General features: G+C 40.3%; 1 protein-coding gene and 1 non-coding gene across 2 annotated transcripts; one reads left to right on the plus strand and one right to left on the minus strand.

Moving 5' to 3' along the window:
* Positions 1–597: 597 nt before the first annotated feature.
* POLE4 (DNA polymerase epsilon 4, accessory subunit) lies at positions 598–12,917 on the minus strand. Its single transcript, XM_059942468.1, has 4 exons — positions 12,649–12,917; positions 11,945–12,029; positions 11,228–11,269; positions 598–919 (listed from the first exon to the last, which is right to left on the minus strand). The coding sequence occupies exons 1-4, from the start codon at positions 12,856–12,858 to the stop codon at positions 906–908; spliced, it is 351 nt and encodes a 116-aa protein (XP_059798451.1). The 5' UTR covers positions 12,859–12,917; the 3' UTR covers positions 598–905.
* LOC132347168 (U6 spliceosomal RNA) lies at positions 10,097–10,201 on the plus strand. Its single transcript, XR_009497124.1, has one exon. It is a non-coding gene; the product is annotated as a U6 spliceosomal RNA (small nuclear RNA).
* Positions 12,918–16,024: the final 3,107 nt, after the last annotated feature.

Raw genomic sequence — 16,024 nt, forward strand, 5'->3', positions numbered from 1 at the left:
TGGGAAGATGAAAAATGTTCTGGAGATGGATGATGGTGATAACAATGGGAATAAATGCCACAGAACTGTACACTTAAAAGTGGTTAAAATGATACATTTTATGTTATGTATATTTTATAATTTTAAAAATAAAGGAATGGGTACTGATACATGCTATAACATAGATAAACCTTACAAAACATTATCTTAAGCGAAAGAAGGCAGACACGAAATACCACCTATTATGTAATTCCCTTAACAATGCTCTAAAATTGACTATAGCAAGTTTTACATAACTGTGCATATATTAAAAACTACTGAAATGTATACTTTAAGTGGGTAAATTGTATGGTAGGTGAAATATATCTCAATAAAGCTACTGAAATATTTTAACTGGTTTTAAATCTAGGATCACATTTATTTGACATCTGAAGACCTTAAGTGACATCCTATAAATTCTGGAGCCACACTCTGCTGATGTGCTAAAAAAATGAACAAATAAATGAAAGACTGTGGTTTACAATGGCTAGCAGGGAAGATCAGAAAAATCTGTGGCTAGGCATGGTGGCTCTCCAGTCATGAGGCAAAAACAAAGGCAAGGTTATAAAACACACTAGGTTGAGGTTGATCAGAAACTTTTATTTGGTCCTTATCATTTTATTAAGCAACCTACAAAATCATTTTCTATATCTCTACCACAAGCAGCAGCAGCTGCATCCAGGCCAGAAATGGAAGACACAAGTAGTGGAAGACCTTATAAAGAAAAGCTAAGAGGTGAGATCTCTGCTTATCCAGGCTTAGGTGAAGGTAGAACAGGAAAAGTGTGTAAGTCCAGTATTCCAAAGACTCTTCGTCAAAGCTGAGACTTGCAGAGGCCCTAGCTGAAGGATGCAGGTACAGGCTCACAAAACTGCCCAGCTCAGCAATCAATCCAAAGTACCTAAAAACACAAAGAGCAATGTTGAAAGCAAGGTGTCTCAAGAGCTAGATGAATGTAGCAAACTGGGCAAAGTTAAGTGGCAGCTGCTTTGGTACTGGCAGTTCTTCTAAGACCAAAATACTCATTTTGGGGAATATCTATCAAAAGATCCTTTGGGAAGAACATGTCATTACAGAGGCTGGGCAGTTAAGTCTGGAGAGTTCAATTTAGAGGTGGGAAAAGGGCTAAGAAATTGTGTTGGTTAATGAGCATCTGTGGAGACTACAACAAAATAAATAAGTTCTCTAAGCAGAGTTTATAATCTTTGAAAAAGTTCCAGGTCAAGATGGGAAACTGGGGACTTCCCTGGTGGCGCAGTGGTTAAGAATCCTCTTGCCATTTTAAGGGACATGGGTTCGATCCCTGGTCTGGGAAGATCCCACATGCCACAGAGCAAATAAGCCCGTGTGCCACAACTACTGAGCCTGCACTCTAGAACCTGCGAGCCACGACTACTGAGCCCACATGCCGCAACTACTGAAGCCCACATGCCTAGAGCCCGTGCTCCGCAACAAGAGAAGCCACCACCATGAGAAGCCTGAGCACCACAACGAAGAGCAGCCTCCACTCGCCGCAACTAGAGAAAGCCCGCACGCAGCAATGAAGACCCAATGCAGTCAAAAATAAAAAATTTTTTTTAATTTTAAAAAAAGATGGAAACTGAACCCTCAAGTTTGTATGCCCTCCCATGCAAGATTCCACTTGAAAGGAAAAAAATCTTTTAACAGGTATATAAATCTACAACAAAGAGATTTGGTTGAAACAAAAAACTGACAAAGAAATCTGACTGAAGTGTGTTTATAAATAGGGCAGAGGAAAATAAGCCTACAATAAACACAGAGGGGGGTGCAGCAGAGGTGGGAACCCATCTAACTAGAAAACTCATGGGGAGGATCTAGACTGACACCAAAAATGACAGAAAGAGATGCAAGGCTAACATGGGTAATGACTCGAGGGTCTACATGATAAACAGTTGACCCCATCTCCCCACAACCCTCCCTGTGTGCAGCACCAGAAAACAAGCATTGAAACTAAATCTAACTTGAAAACAAAATCAGCAGGCTCTCTTCTAAAGAACTAAATGAATTATCTGGAGAACTAGGGCAGCTTCTGAAAATTCCAGCTTCCCACAGTCAAGTTTTCTGCAATTCTGGCTTTTGGAGGCCCCCAACATAACATCTGGTCCCACCCGCTACCCACACTAAAGTAAAACTGCAAGGCAAAAACCACCCTCCATACACATACATACACAGGTTCCAAACAGCCTTCTTATTCCCTCATTCTAAAATAGAATAAAAATTACAAGGCATTTGAAGAAAGCCTATCCAATAAAAGGAAAGATTAGAAAGAATAATTCAGGGAAAAGAACACATAAGAGGGGCTTCTTTGGTGGCGCAGTGGTTGAGAATCTGCCTGCCCATGCAGGGGACATGGGTTTGAGCCCTGGTCTGGGAGGATCCCACATGCCGCGGAGCAACTAGGCCCGTGAGCCACAATTGCTGAGCCTGCACGTCTGGAGCCTGTGCCCCACAACAAGAGAGGCCACGATAGTGAGAGGCCCATGCACCGTGACGAAGAGTGGCCCCCACTTGCCGCAACTGGAGAAAGCCCTCGCACAGAAACGAAGACCCAACACAGCCATAAATAAATAAATAAATAAATAAATAAAAATATATATCATAAAAAAAAAGAACACATAAGAACAAAACAAAGCAAAAAACCTCAAAATTTTTTTAATAGCCTCTGCTTTTGATAATGGCAAATTTCTGCTGATACCAACTGATACAGCTGATTGAACTATTTTTAAAAAGAAAATCCTTCAGGCATTAAACAGGCCTCAAGAAAAGGCAAACCCAAAATCTAGAGAAGGCAAAAACACAAAGAAAACCCAGCCTCCAAAACTGCTTTTACCTCAGGGGAATCTGCCAATCCAAAAGAGAGCTGAGAAACTGTTGTGATTTGGGCTGAGCAAATGAAGGGTCAAATCTGAGAATCTGCCCAAGTGGAAAGGTTTGATAATTGCCCCCTTTCTAAAAGCTGGATTCCCAAAAGGCTACACCCTCAGAGTCAGGCTGAACTAGAATTAAATCAGTCCCCTCACAGACCTGCCATCACAGTTTATATCCCCACAGTGATCAAGTAATCCTCAAGTCTTGGATTCAAAAAGGAGGTTCTGCACTGATACATGTCCATAGATGTCTTGCAGAAGCAAATGAAAATCTTTGAAGAAAAGTCTCATTATACTGGCCTCAAATAATTATCCAACAAATAATTTTTTCAAATATTAATACAATGACAAATATACCAAGATAACTAGGCAAATAAAAAAAGACCATGAGACAGTACCAACAGAAACAATAGACAGAAAAGTAAATAAATAAGCCAGGCTTAAAAGGCTTTGGATATTAGATTGGACACAGACTATAAACAATTGTACATACTATGTTTAGTGAAATAAAAGACAAGCTTCAAAACATCTGCAGCAAATACAAAGTGACAAAATAGATTTGAAAAATAACTAAATGGAATTTGCAGAAACTGAAAAATAAAACAAGAACTGAAACTAATAAATCAACAGGAAAGTTTAAAGGAGACAAGACCACTGAACAGAGAATTAATAAACTGGAAGGTCAGAAAAATTACATAGAATACATCATGGAGAGGCAAAATGATGGTTGACTTTTAGCATACATTTAATGTGAATCCCAGAGAGAAAGGAGAAAGAACAAGAGAAAGGAGAGAGAAAGAGACTTCTCCAGGACAGATGAAAGACATCAATCCATAGATTTAAAAAGCCTAAGCAGACTACATAAAAGGAAATTATACCTAGACAATGAGTGAAACTACAGAAAAAATAAAGAGAAAATCTTCAAAGCAGACAGAAAAAAGGGACAAATTTGCTTCAAAAGAGAGAAGAATGACTGTTTCAAGGTGCTAAAACAAAGTTCCACCTAGAATTCTATATTCAGCAAAATATCTTTCAATAAAGAAAGTAAATCAGCAAGCCAGAACAGGTAGAGAAAAAAAGTAAAATAAAGGCTTTTTTATACCAAAAAAGAAAAGCAGAGTTTGCTACCATCAGACCCTTTAGGATTTACTTAAGAAAGAAATGATCACAAACGGAGGAGCAGAAATATGAAAAGGAAAGATGACCAAAGACAGTATAAATATGTGGATAAATTTATATATCATTGCCTGTATAATATAGCAATAATATAATATAGCCTTATGTGGATTGACAAAGACAACACAAAATAGGTGACAATACCAGCATAAGTGGGGGATGAGGGACTTGTAAATTGAGCTAATGGATTCTAAGATCCCATTTTGTTGAGGATAAAGGGAAAGGTACTAACACTAGGCTCTGATAAATTAAGGATGCATGTAGTAACTGGTAGGGTAGCAAAAAAAAAGAGTATACAACTTCCAAATTGATAGAGGGAAAACTGAATAAATTATACTCAAAAAAAGGTAAAAAATGGAAAGAAAAAAATAAAACATAAAATAAGAAAGACAGATAGTAAGCACAAAATAAGACGGTACTTCTAACCCATATATATCATTAACTACATTAAATTAAATGCCCCACTTAAAGACAAAGAATATAAGCCTTAAAATAATTCACACCACACACATCAAAAATACATCCACATGTGGAGGAATTCTCACTGAAAACTACCTGGAGTCTGGCAGAACTCCTGTACAATCAAAGCTGTAAGAAAGATCCACACAGAGTCAGGTAGGAAGGGAAGAGAAGTGGTCAGGTCAGGACAGGCTTGGAGATCCTCCCTGGGTAGTGAGCAGTTTGAATCACAACATGGGCACCCCAGATCTGGGGTCCAACACAAGGAGGATGAGTCCTCTTAGCTGGTTTGAAATCCAGTGGGACTGACAGTGTGGCTGTAAGAAACCTAGTCTCCACTCGTGAAGAGTGCACACACGCTTGCTTACTCCCAAAATAAGGCAGAGGAAGCAGACTGAAACTGTGACCAACCAGTGCGTGCCCCCAGCCCACACCAAGCACCCCCTCCAGCCCCCCTTAATCCACAGCACAGCTCCACACTAGGGCAAAGGCTGCCACAGCTGAGGAGAACACACAGTTGTGAGGGACGGAGCCGGCTTGAATCTGGCACGGCATCTGAATAGAGCAAGGGAACCCATGACTGGTGGTCACAGGGCAGCAAATCAGGAGTGGTCTGGAGTTCTGACTGGTGCTGGGACCACCCCAGCGCATACCCCAGTCCACGCCAAATGCCCACTCTGGCCCCTCTTGCTCCACAACAGTTCCCCACTAGGGCAAAGGCTGCCACTGCAGAGGAAAGTACAAACTGTGGAGGACAGAGTAGGCTCACACTTGGCACAGCACCCAGACAGGGAAAGGGCACCATTACTAGCATTCACAGGGGCAGCAGATCACAAGCAGTCTGTAGCTCTGACTGGTGCCAGGACCATCCAAGTGCAGGCCCCAGCCTCCACTGGGTGCCCAATCCAGCCCCTCTGGTTCCAGCACTGCTCCCCTCGGAGCAAAGGTGCTGATGTGGGGAGGGGGGAACAGCACACACTCAAAGTGAACAGAACCAACTCGGACCCTACTCTCAGGGTTTCTGCTCCAGCAATTTGGGACCTGACACCATTCCTGATAGGGCAGTGTTGGCAACTGAGGAGTGGAGAAGACCCAGCTTGCATCTGCCTCTGGCTCCAGCCCCTCCATGTCCAGCCCCACCTTCTACCAAGGTGATAGCTTCCAGCACACTCTGGGGTAAGCTGTGACTTGTGTTCACTTCAGATCCAGCTCTCCCGTCAAAGCCACTGAGCACACACAGACTATATAGAGATGCTCCCACACAAGCACACCCCTTCAAGACCAGGACGGGTAACTGTTTCACCTAATTTCACAGAGACAGAGAAAGTTAAGCAAAATGAGAAGACAAAGGAATTTCTTTAAAATGAAAGAACAAGGAAAAAACCCTGAAAAAACAACTAATGAAACAGAAATAAGTAATTTACCAGATAAAATGTTCAAAGCATTAGTAACAAGAATGCTAACTGAACTAGGGAAAAGAATAGATGAACTAGGGAAAAGAATAGATGAACAGTGAAAATTTTTACAAGGAACTAGAAAGTATAAGAAAGAACTAGTCAGAACTGAAATGAAAAACACCCCAGAAGGAATTAACAGAAGATTAGGTGATACAGAAGAATGCAAAAATGATCTGAAGATAGAATAATGGAAATCACCCAATCAGAACAGCAAAAAGAAAAACATTAAAAAATGAATATAGTATAAGGGACCTCTGGGACAACATCCAGCATACCAACATTCAAACTATAGGGGTCCCAGAAGAAGAGAGAGAGAGAGAGAGGGATCAAAAATGTATGTGATGAAATTATGGCTGAATACTTCCTGATCCTGAAGAAGGAAACAGATATCCAGATAAATAAAGCAGAAATGCTCAAGAGTCTTCTTTATGTGGAAAATAAAAGGCTACAACAGGAAGAAAGAATCTATAGGAAAGGAAAAATCTCACTTGTATAGGCAAATATATATTAAAAGGCTGTGGATCAACCTCTGAAATAAGCTAGTAAGAAGATTAAAAGACAAAAACCAGAGAATTCCCTGGTGGTCCAGTGGTTAGGACTCAGCGCTTTCAGTTCCGTGGGCCCAGGTTTAATCCCTGGTCAGAGAACTAAGTTCCCACAAGCCACATAGCACAGCCACAAAAAAAAAAAAAAAAAAAAAAAAGGATAAAAAATTGTAAAATCAACTATAACTACAATAACAGTTAAGGAATAAACATAAAGATGTAAAATATGACATAAAAACAATAAAACATAGGGGAAAGGAGTGAAAAAATGTACATCTTTTAGAATGTGTTTGAACTTAAATGACTACCAGTTTAAAACTTGTAGTTATATATAGGTCAACATATATGAACCCCATGGTAACCACAAATCAAAATCCTATAACAGATAAACAAAAACTAGAGAGAAAGGAACACAAGCATAGCACTAAATAGAATCATCAAAGCACAAGGGAAGAAACTAAAAGCAGAAGAACAGGAAAGAACTACAAAAACCAGAAAACGATGAACAAAATGGCAGTAAGTACGTACCTATCAATAATGATCTTAAATGTCAATGGACTAAATGCTCCAATCATAAGCATAGGGTGGCTGACTGGATGAAAAAACAATACCTATCTATTATGCTGCTTACAAGAGACCCACCTCAAAGCTTCAGACATACACAGACTCAAAGTGTGGGGATGGAAAAAGATATTTCATGCAAATGGAAATGACAAGAAAGCTGGGGTAGAAATAGTCCTCTCAGACAAAATCGCCTTTAAAACAAAGTCTATAACAAAAGACAAAGAAGGGCATTATATAATGATAAAGGGATCAATACAAAGACAGGATGTAACATTCAATAACATATGCACCTAATATAGGAGTACCTAGTACATAAAGCAAACAGTAACAGACATAAAGGGAGAAACTGAGAGTAATACAATAGTAGTAGGGGACTTTGACACCCCACTTACATCAATGGACAGATCATCCAGATACAAAGTCAATAAGGAAACTGTGGTCTTAAATGACATATTAGACCAGTTAACTTAAAAGATACCTACAGGATATTCCACCCAAAAACAACAGAATACACATTCTTTTCAAATGCACAAAGAATGTTCTCCAGGACAGATCACATGCCAGGTCACTAAACAAGTCTCAACAAATTTAACAGGTTAGAAATTATATCAAGCATTTTTTCCCAGCACAATGGTGTGAACAGAAATCAGTCACAGGAAGAAAAATGGGGAAAACACAAACATGCGGAGACTAAACATATGCTACTCAAAAACCAATGGGTCACTGAAGAAATCCAAGAGAAAATCAGAAACTACCTCAAGACAAATAAAAATGGAAACACAACTTTCCAAAATCTTTGGGATGCAGCAAAAGCAGTTCTAAGAGAAAAGTTTGGAGCAACAGAGGCCTACCTCGAGAAATGAGAAAAATCTCAAACAACATAACCTACCACCTAAAAGAATTAGAAAAAAAAGGTCAAAGCCAAAAGTCAGCAGGACAAAGGTAACAATAAAGATCAAAGAGGAAGAAAATGAAACAGAGAAACATACAACAATAGAAAAGATCAGTGAAACCAAGAGCTGGTTTTTTGAAAAGATAAACAAAATTGAAAAGTCTTTAGTCAACTCATCAAGAAAAAAAGAGGATCCAAATAAACAAAATAAGAGATACAAAAAAATCATAAGAGAATACTACCAACAGTTATATGCCAACAAATTGGGCAATCAAGAAGAAATGGATACATGTCTAGAAACAGACAACATTCCAAGACTGAATGAGAAAGAAATAGATAATCTGAACAGCTGGACCACCAGTAGTGAAACTGAACTATTAATCAAAATACGCCCAGCAAACAAAACTCCAGGACCAGATGGCTTCACAGAGAAATTCTACCAAACGTATAAAGAAGAGCTAGTACCTATCCTTCTCAAACTATTCCAAAAACCTGGAAGATGAAACACTCACAAATTCATTCTACAGTAAGACCACCATTACCCTGATACCAAAACCAGACAAAGAAACTACAAAAAAAAAATTACAGGCCAATTATCACTGATGAATATAAATGCAAACACCCTCAACAAAATACTAGCAAACCAAATCCAACAATATATTTTAAAAGGATCATACACCATGATCAAGTAGAATTTATTCCAGGGATGCAAGGATAGTTCAATATTCACAAATCAATCAATGTGATACACCACATTAACAAAAGGAAAGACAAAAACCACATGACCATCTTAACAGATGGAGAAAAAGCATTTAACAAAATCCTACGCCCTTTTATGATAAAAACTCTCATCAATGTTGTTCCTACCAGACTGGCAAAAATCAAACCCTGATAATACCAAGTGTTGGTGAGAATGAGGAACAATGGGAACTGTCATACACTGCTGATAGAGATGTGAATCAGGTATACAGGATGTCTGGCAGTATCCACAAAAGATATACATATTCTATACCATATTCATTTCATAAGGAAAGGCTTAGAAAAGAATATATATATATACACATATATAACCATATTTGCATTAAAATACCCAGAAGATTAGACAAGAGACTAATAACCGCTACCTAAAGGGAGGGGACCTATATAAGGGATTAAAGGACAGACAGGGTAGAGGAAGACTGTTCACAATACCGTTTTTCAACTTCTACACTCAACCTATATAGCATGGAAGATCTAATTATGATAAGGAGGTATGTTTTCAGCCTTGACACAAAGTGAGAGCTAGAAGTGAGCTAAAAATGGGAAAGGAAGGAATAAGAGAACTAACAGTCATACCTTACAAAGTGAGGAGTCAACAACAAAAAATACATATTTTAGTATGTTATATAAATTGTAAAGGTAACAGAGAAACTAAAAATAATGATAAAACTACCAAAAATCAGAAAGGAGGGAAGGGACTGATGGGGTACTATAGGTTAGTCAAACCTTCATTTATCATAGCAGGAAGTCAAAAGATAAGATCTACAGTTGATAAATCAACAACAAAGCATATTATTCAAAAATGTAAGAAGCCATCTGAAAAGCTAAAAACAGAAATAATAAAAGGATGAGGGCCATTTCATTATAAGTCATTAGGTAACTATTTCACTTTTAAACAGGAATATATACTGACTCAACTAAAAAGAAAAAAAATTTCACTTAGAACATACACATCTAAGGACATAAGAACATTTATTTTACCAGGTACAAAATAATATAATACTGACTAAATCCAAGGGGGCTAAAATGACCAAAATTCAGATCTACTAATGTAGGATAGAGCAGAGGGATTCAACTACTGAGATTATTGAATCCAAAGATGAAAATGAACACATCCACCACTCATTAAATGGCCATTTATTAAAAATCCAAGCCAAGCACTATGCATGGTATAGGCTAAAGTGGAAAACCTTGTTAAGTTCTCTCCACTTCTATTCCTAGCACCCTCCAATTTATCATCCTGGCACCAGAGGTTGGCAGTTTTATGTCTTTAAATAGAACTTTGATCACATCGCTCATCTCTTTGAAAAGATGGTAATTAAAAATAAACAGGTAGAAGTGCTCACTTCAGCACTACACTTACTAAAATTGTAACGATACAGGGAAAGTTAGCATGGTCCCTGTGCAAGGATGACACAAATTCATGAAGTGTTCCATATTTAAAAATAAAATAAAATAAAAATAAACAGGTAGAGTTAGGCTCCAAACATTTTTGATTGAGGAACTGACAGGATGTCAGTCACAAGAAATTGTCCGCCTTAGGTAGGCAGCTAACAAGTTATTTTTAAGAAAAATGAGTAATCAGAAAAGAGGCTTAAAAAAGATCTACAAATTAAGAGAATACTCAATAATCTAGGCTCAAAGCTAGCCATGGGAATATATCTTAAAAGACATTTAAAAGAATATATCAAGAGGGCCAGGGGCCTAGGTTGATTACAGATGCAGAACAAAGGAGTAAAAATAGTGAAATAAATAATTCAAGAAAAGATTTCTGAAAGTAATGAGGCTTCAGGGAGGTAGCTGAGAACATCCTGGTGTGATAAAGGTGAGAATGAACTGAAGGTCCATGGCTTTTGCAAAGCTCTTCAATCAGAATATATGTAGGGAATAGTAAGCTGATCAGATTTAGGAATTAAGTAGGAGAGAGAGCTCTAAGAGAAGTTAGTTAAAATGAGGTATCTCAAATATTTTCTATTTCAATGACAAGATTTAGTTAGTATACAAGAGTTAATCTAAAATTCCTAAGAACAAATAGATACAGGCCAGAACAGAATCTCACTGAGGCAAAATAATCACTTTACACAGACTGCTGAAGAAGAGAAAAGAAGAAGCAACCCTTTAAATGATGGCAATCATTTCTGATCTCTAGCATTATGATGAGGGGTAAGATTTATATCTAATAATGGAGATCAAAGTAAGAATCAAACTTCTGAATCCACCTAACTACACTGGGGTCTTTATAGTCCCTCCCATTTTTTTATGGTTAAGCAGTTTTCAGGAAGAAGTTCTAACTACCCAAGGGAACTTGAATTAGAATTTGTTTTTCCTATCTTAATAGGAAATAGGGAGAAAGAATTATTCCTACAGGAACAAGGAAGAACCAGGCCATCAGTTTTATAAGGTTTTGAACTCAGATCGTTAGCATGGGAAAGACAGGTGGAAATGATTACCCCGTGATAGAGAACTCACCTTCCAGGAAAGCAAATTCATCCACAGCTTCTATTGCATTATCTGAAACACAAGGTAAAGGGACACCTGACTAACTCTGGTCATCAGGGCATCAACCGCTTACAAAAGCACAACCCACACAGTGAAGGGCATGAGGCTTTATGCAAATTAGGGCATTTATAAAATTTGTCCCTTGCTATCTTGAAATCCGTATCTACTCCACCACCAAATTTTACGTATCAGCTGTCTCTCTGAGAGTAAGAAAATAAGAAAAGCCTGGTTAAATACTGCTCACTGAGGGGAACATCTTTACTCTGAAAGTCATCAGAGAAGAGCTGCCTATACAGCAGGGAAAGCGATATTATGGTATATGAAAGCTTACAGATGTTTTAGGGTTACCAGCTAAAAAGTAGAGTCAGAAATCAAACCTCTACTTTCTAGGTGAATAAAAAACAGTCAAGCCTGGTACAATATGGCAGAAGGTATAAAGGGGTCTAGTTAGCTTTGGCAACATCTAGACTCCTTCGGTTCTCTGTCCCAGCACCTCTCCAGCCACCCAAAGCAGATTTTCAAAAGATAGGGTTTTCTGGCACTGTGGCAGCCCAAGAGAAAACATCGTAGGAAGAGACCTGTGGCACCGCTCATCTTACAGTGATGCCGTCTTAACCAGTGTAAGGGAAAACCTTGCCCAGCCCTCTCGTCTGCCCCCAGATCCAAGATACCACAGTGACACTTTACCCAAATCTCTCCTCTGAAGGGTTTTCCTCTTCCCCTGTTGAGCACAACAGTAGGCATCTTTTGCAATGGTTTCCACAAACAGTTCCTGTGAAGAAAAGAAGCAGAAATAAAAAAAAAAAAAAACAGTAAAAGTTATAATACAAACCAAAATTGAAAAAACAAAACAAACAAGCAGAGTTGTATGGATGAATTCTAGTACAATTCTTGTGCGTGCTTCTGTTGGCGGTGGGGGAACGGACAGGGGTGAAAGAGAGGTTCTCAGGGAAGCTGAAGGCTCTCCTGGACTTCATAAAAGTCTAGTCCCCTTCCCCTTCCTGCAGTCGCCCATGACACATCCGTCCCTCCCTCACTTGTAGATCCACCACACTCATTTACTTGAGGCTCCTACAAGTTCAGTGTTAGATTGGAGATGCAAATTAATGTCGCGTCCAGGCCCTCATGAAGAGGTAGCTATGTTAGCAAACCAGTACAACTACTTTATGTGACCCTTTTTCCGTCCTCCCTTCCTATACTCACACCTCAGAATCCGGCCCCAGCACCTCTCTCACCTCCCGGTGCTCAGCACACCCCGCCCCAAAACCTCTTCTCGCTCCCCACGTTCCCCAAACCTGGCCCAAAAGCTCGCTAAGCCCCGCCCTTCGGAAAGGCCCCGAGCCCCGCCCCTCGCCACGCACCCCCGCCACCCCCTTGTGCCTCTGCCGCACCGCGGCTCGTGCCAGAATGAAGATGGCTTCCTGTCCTGCGAGCGTCACGTCGGGGTCCGCCTTCACCAAGGCCTTCACTCGCGCCAGAGGCAGCCTTGAGAGACGAGCCCCGGGCGCACTCGTCGGGGCATGGGGCTGCGGAGCCGCTGCGTCCCCACCGGTGCCCTCCTCCTCCCGGAAAGCCCCCTTGCCAGCCGCCAGAGCCGCCATCCGGACCCAGAGTGCTGCGCGCGGCCGCCGACTGTGAGCACACAGGCGGTGCCGGCCCCCTTCTCGCGCGCGCTGGAAGCCACGCCCCCTACGGGCGCGTGACTCCGCCCATCACGCGGCGGGCCGCCAGACGGGCCTTTTTGCGCCACTCGCAGCGCCTTTGGGGGCCTGGTAGCCTGTCTTGCCGTCACAGATGACTCTCACGCGACATCATGCCTAGTTGAGCCCTCTTTTGAGAAAGTTGATTGTAAAAGTAAACACAGCAGTAATAGAAATATATACAGGAGAAACTTGAACAAGTTTATGTGCTACTGGAAGAGACAGTAAAATAAGAGCAATAAAAATGTTAGGAGGGGGCTTCCCTGGTGGCGCAGTGGTTGAGAATCTGCCTGCCAATGCAGGGGACACGGGTTTGAGCCCTGGTCTGGGAAGATCCCACATGCCGCGGAGCAACTGGGCCCGTGAGCCACAACTACTGAGCCTGCGTCTGGAGCCTGTGCCCCGCAACAAGAGAGGCCGCGACAGTGAGAGGCCCGCGCACCGCAATGAAGAGTGGCCTCTGCTTGCCGCAACTGGAGAAAGCCCTCGCACAGAAACGAAGACCCAACACAGCCAAAAATAAATAAATTAATTAATTAATTTTAAAAAAATATGTAGGAGGGAAAAGAAACAAGTTATGGACATTATTTCAACAATTCTTCCCTCTTTCTCGTGACAAAATGTCATCTATATCAGTTAGGGTACAATTAGGAGAAAGAAACCGCACAGGGTTTGAGCAGGGAAAGTAATTTGAACAGGAAAGTTTAACATAAAAATTCCTAACTTTAACAGGGAATTGACTATTAAGGGGCAAAGAAAAGTCTAAAGAATAGAGGAGTTGCATGTATGTTCCCAGGACTGGGGTAGAAAACCCAAGGATGGAACGAACATGGGAGAGCACCCCCTCCCACCAGAGCTGAGATCAAGATCTTGTTGCAGAGGGCCAGCCACGACTCACTGAAGTGCCCGCTGGCAGGACTCATGGGCAGTTCACTTCTCTGGGGTGCTTTGGAGAGGTGCTGCACACTTCTGGCCACTGTGCACTACAAAAACCTGCTCCCAAAACACACTGGGACCAGGAAATGCCCCTTTTGTCCTCCAATGCACTCTACTGATACAGCATAATATCGTAATCATCTGGCTGAGGAGAAACGTTTTGACATCACCAGCAAGCAATGAAGATGGACCTGGAGCTAAGAGACAATAGGCTGATAGCAGCACACCACACCAGGTTAAATCGAATCCTATGCCTATGCTACAGTGACACCCACGCAGCTGTATGTGGATAGAGAGAACAACAAAAAACGTCAACAACAAAAACCAAACTGACTGGTCTTACCAGTCTTGTCCTCAGTCTCAAGTGAAAATGAAGGCAGCCAACAATCCCACCACATTCTGCTCACTTGCCTACTCACCAGATGATTATCTGACACCTTCTCCTCAATCCACCTGGCTCTCTCTGCTGATGATATCGGTTGCTATTTCACAGAGAAAATAGAAGCACTGAGAATGGAGCTTCCGCTGACTCTCATCACTGCGCCTATACACCTAACAGTACCTACACCCAGGTGCTCTGCCTTCCCACCTGCCACTGGACTGAAATGTCAGTGCTCCTCTCCAAGGCCATCCCCTCCACATTTGTCCATTAGATTCCTAACCCTTCTTACCTTCTCAAGGAAATCACTCTGGCATCTCTTTTCTCTCTCTTGCTCTTGCTCCCTTGCTATCTTTCTCTCCCTCTGCTGAACCATCCCTATCAGCATACATCTTTTTTTTTTTTTTTTTTTTTAGAACTTTGTATATACCCCTTTATTAGCTTCTGGCAATGGATGTTGCTGGGGAGAACTGTTAAATGAGCTTGATGATTTTTTTTGCCTTATAGAAGAAAAAATGTAGAAAGTACATTACATGTATTACATAACATTACATGTAATGTTATGTAATATATATTTTACATAATATTGTACATATATGCATATACACATATACATTAACACGTGGGTTTTGATATGTATGCATCAATTTTTGTTTTACTATTGTGTGTTTTTTCAGTATACAGACTTACTTCATCATTTAAGGAATAATTTTTGTTTTTATGGTGGGGTTTTTTTGTGGGTATTTTTGGGATTTTTAAAATATATTTTATTTATTTACTTATTTTATTGATTTGGTTGGGCCAGGTCTTAGTTGTGGCATGTGAACCCTTAGTTGCAACATGTATGCAGGATCTAGTTCCCCGAACAGGGATCAAACCCAGGGCCCCTGCATTGGGAGCATGGAGTCCTAACCACTGCGCCACCAGGGAAGTCCCTATGGTGTTTTTAATGATTGAATATCTTTTCAGGGATACTAGTTATCCCAAGTTAGATCATCTTTGTCCTCCATGTTGATTGCCTTATAATTGTTTTGATTTTGTTCTTTTTTCATTCATTGTGGTTACGTTAAGCCTTTGTTTCATGTCAGTAATTCATTTCATAGCTGTGTTTATCTGCTTTCTTTTGTTTCTAATTTACTTATCAGTTTTATAATAATGGCATCTCGGCTCTTAATTTGTTTCCATAGCTATATAAACAGCCATTTAGTCTCATTCTGTTTTTTCATAATTTGCCATGTGAGTTCTTGTTTTAAGTCTTATTAAAATTTTAAATCACATGAAGCACTTGTGGGCAATTTTCCTGTTTCATAGAGCATGTTTTCTTCCAGATGGGGTTCTTCAACTGTCTTTTGTATACCACCTTCCATTCTTTTAATATTTTACTGTAGCATATTTGTACATTTGCCATACTCTTTTGTTATTTTTAAAAATGTTGCCTGTACTTAATGGGAGAAGTTCTAGTTAGTCTTCTACTTGCTTGATATAACATGAATGAATTTTCCATGACTCCTTATAATCTATTTATCCTTTTTGCGTAGTGGTGGGTCCAGTATTTTTTTTAATTTACATCTTTATTTGAGTATAATTGCTTTACATTGTTGTGTTAGTTGCTGCTGTATAACAAAGTGAATCAGCTATATGTATACATATATCCCCATATCCCCTCCCTCTTGCGTCTCCCTCCCACCCTCCCTATCCCACCCCTCTAGGTGGTCACAAAGCACCAAGCTGATCTCCCTGTGCTATGAGGCT

Source organism: Balaenoptera ricei, chromosome 13 (genome assembly GCF_028023285.1).
Source record: "Balaenoptera ricei isolate mBalRic1 chromosome 13, mBalRic1.hap2, whole genome shotgun sequence".
Classification (NCBI taxonomy): Eukaryota; Metazoa; Chordata; class Mammalia; order Artiodactyla; family Balaenopteridae; genus Balaenoptera; species Balaenoptera ricei.

What these genes read in the sequence shown, in the direction of transcription:
- POLE4 (XM_059942468.1), bottom strand. Translation starts at nt 12,858, where the DNA reads ATGGCGGCTCTGGCGGCTGGCAAGGGGGCTTTCCGGGAGGAGGAGGGC. An exon ending in TCATTCTGGCACGAGCCGCG is followed by an intron (nt 12,030 to 12,648) that starts GTGCGGCAGAGG and finishes TTTTCTTCACAG; the next exon opens with GAACTGTTTGTGGAAACCAT. An exon ending in CCTTCAGAGGAGAGATTTGG is followed by an intron (nt 11,270 to 11,944) that starts GTAAAGTGTCAC and finishes CTTGTGTTTCAG; the next exon opens with ATAATGCAATAGAAGCTGTG.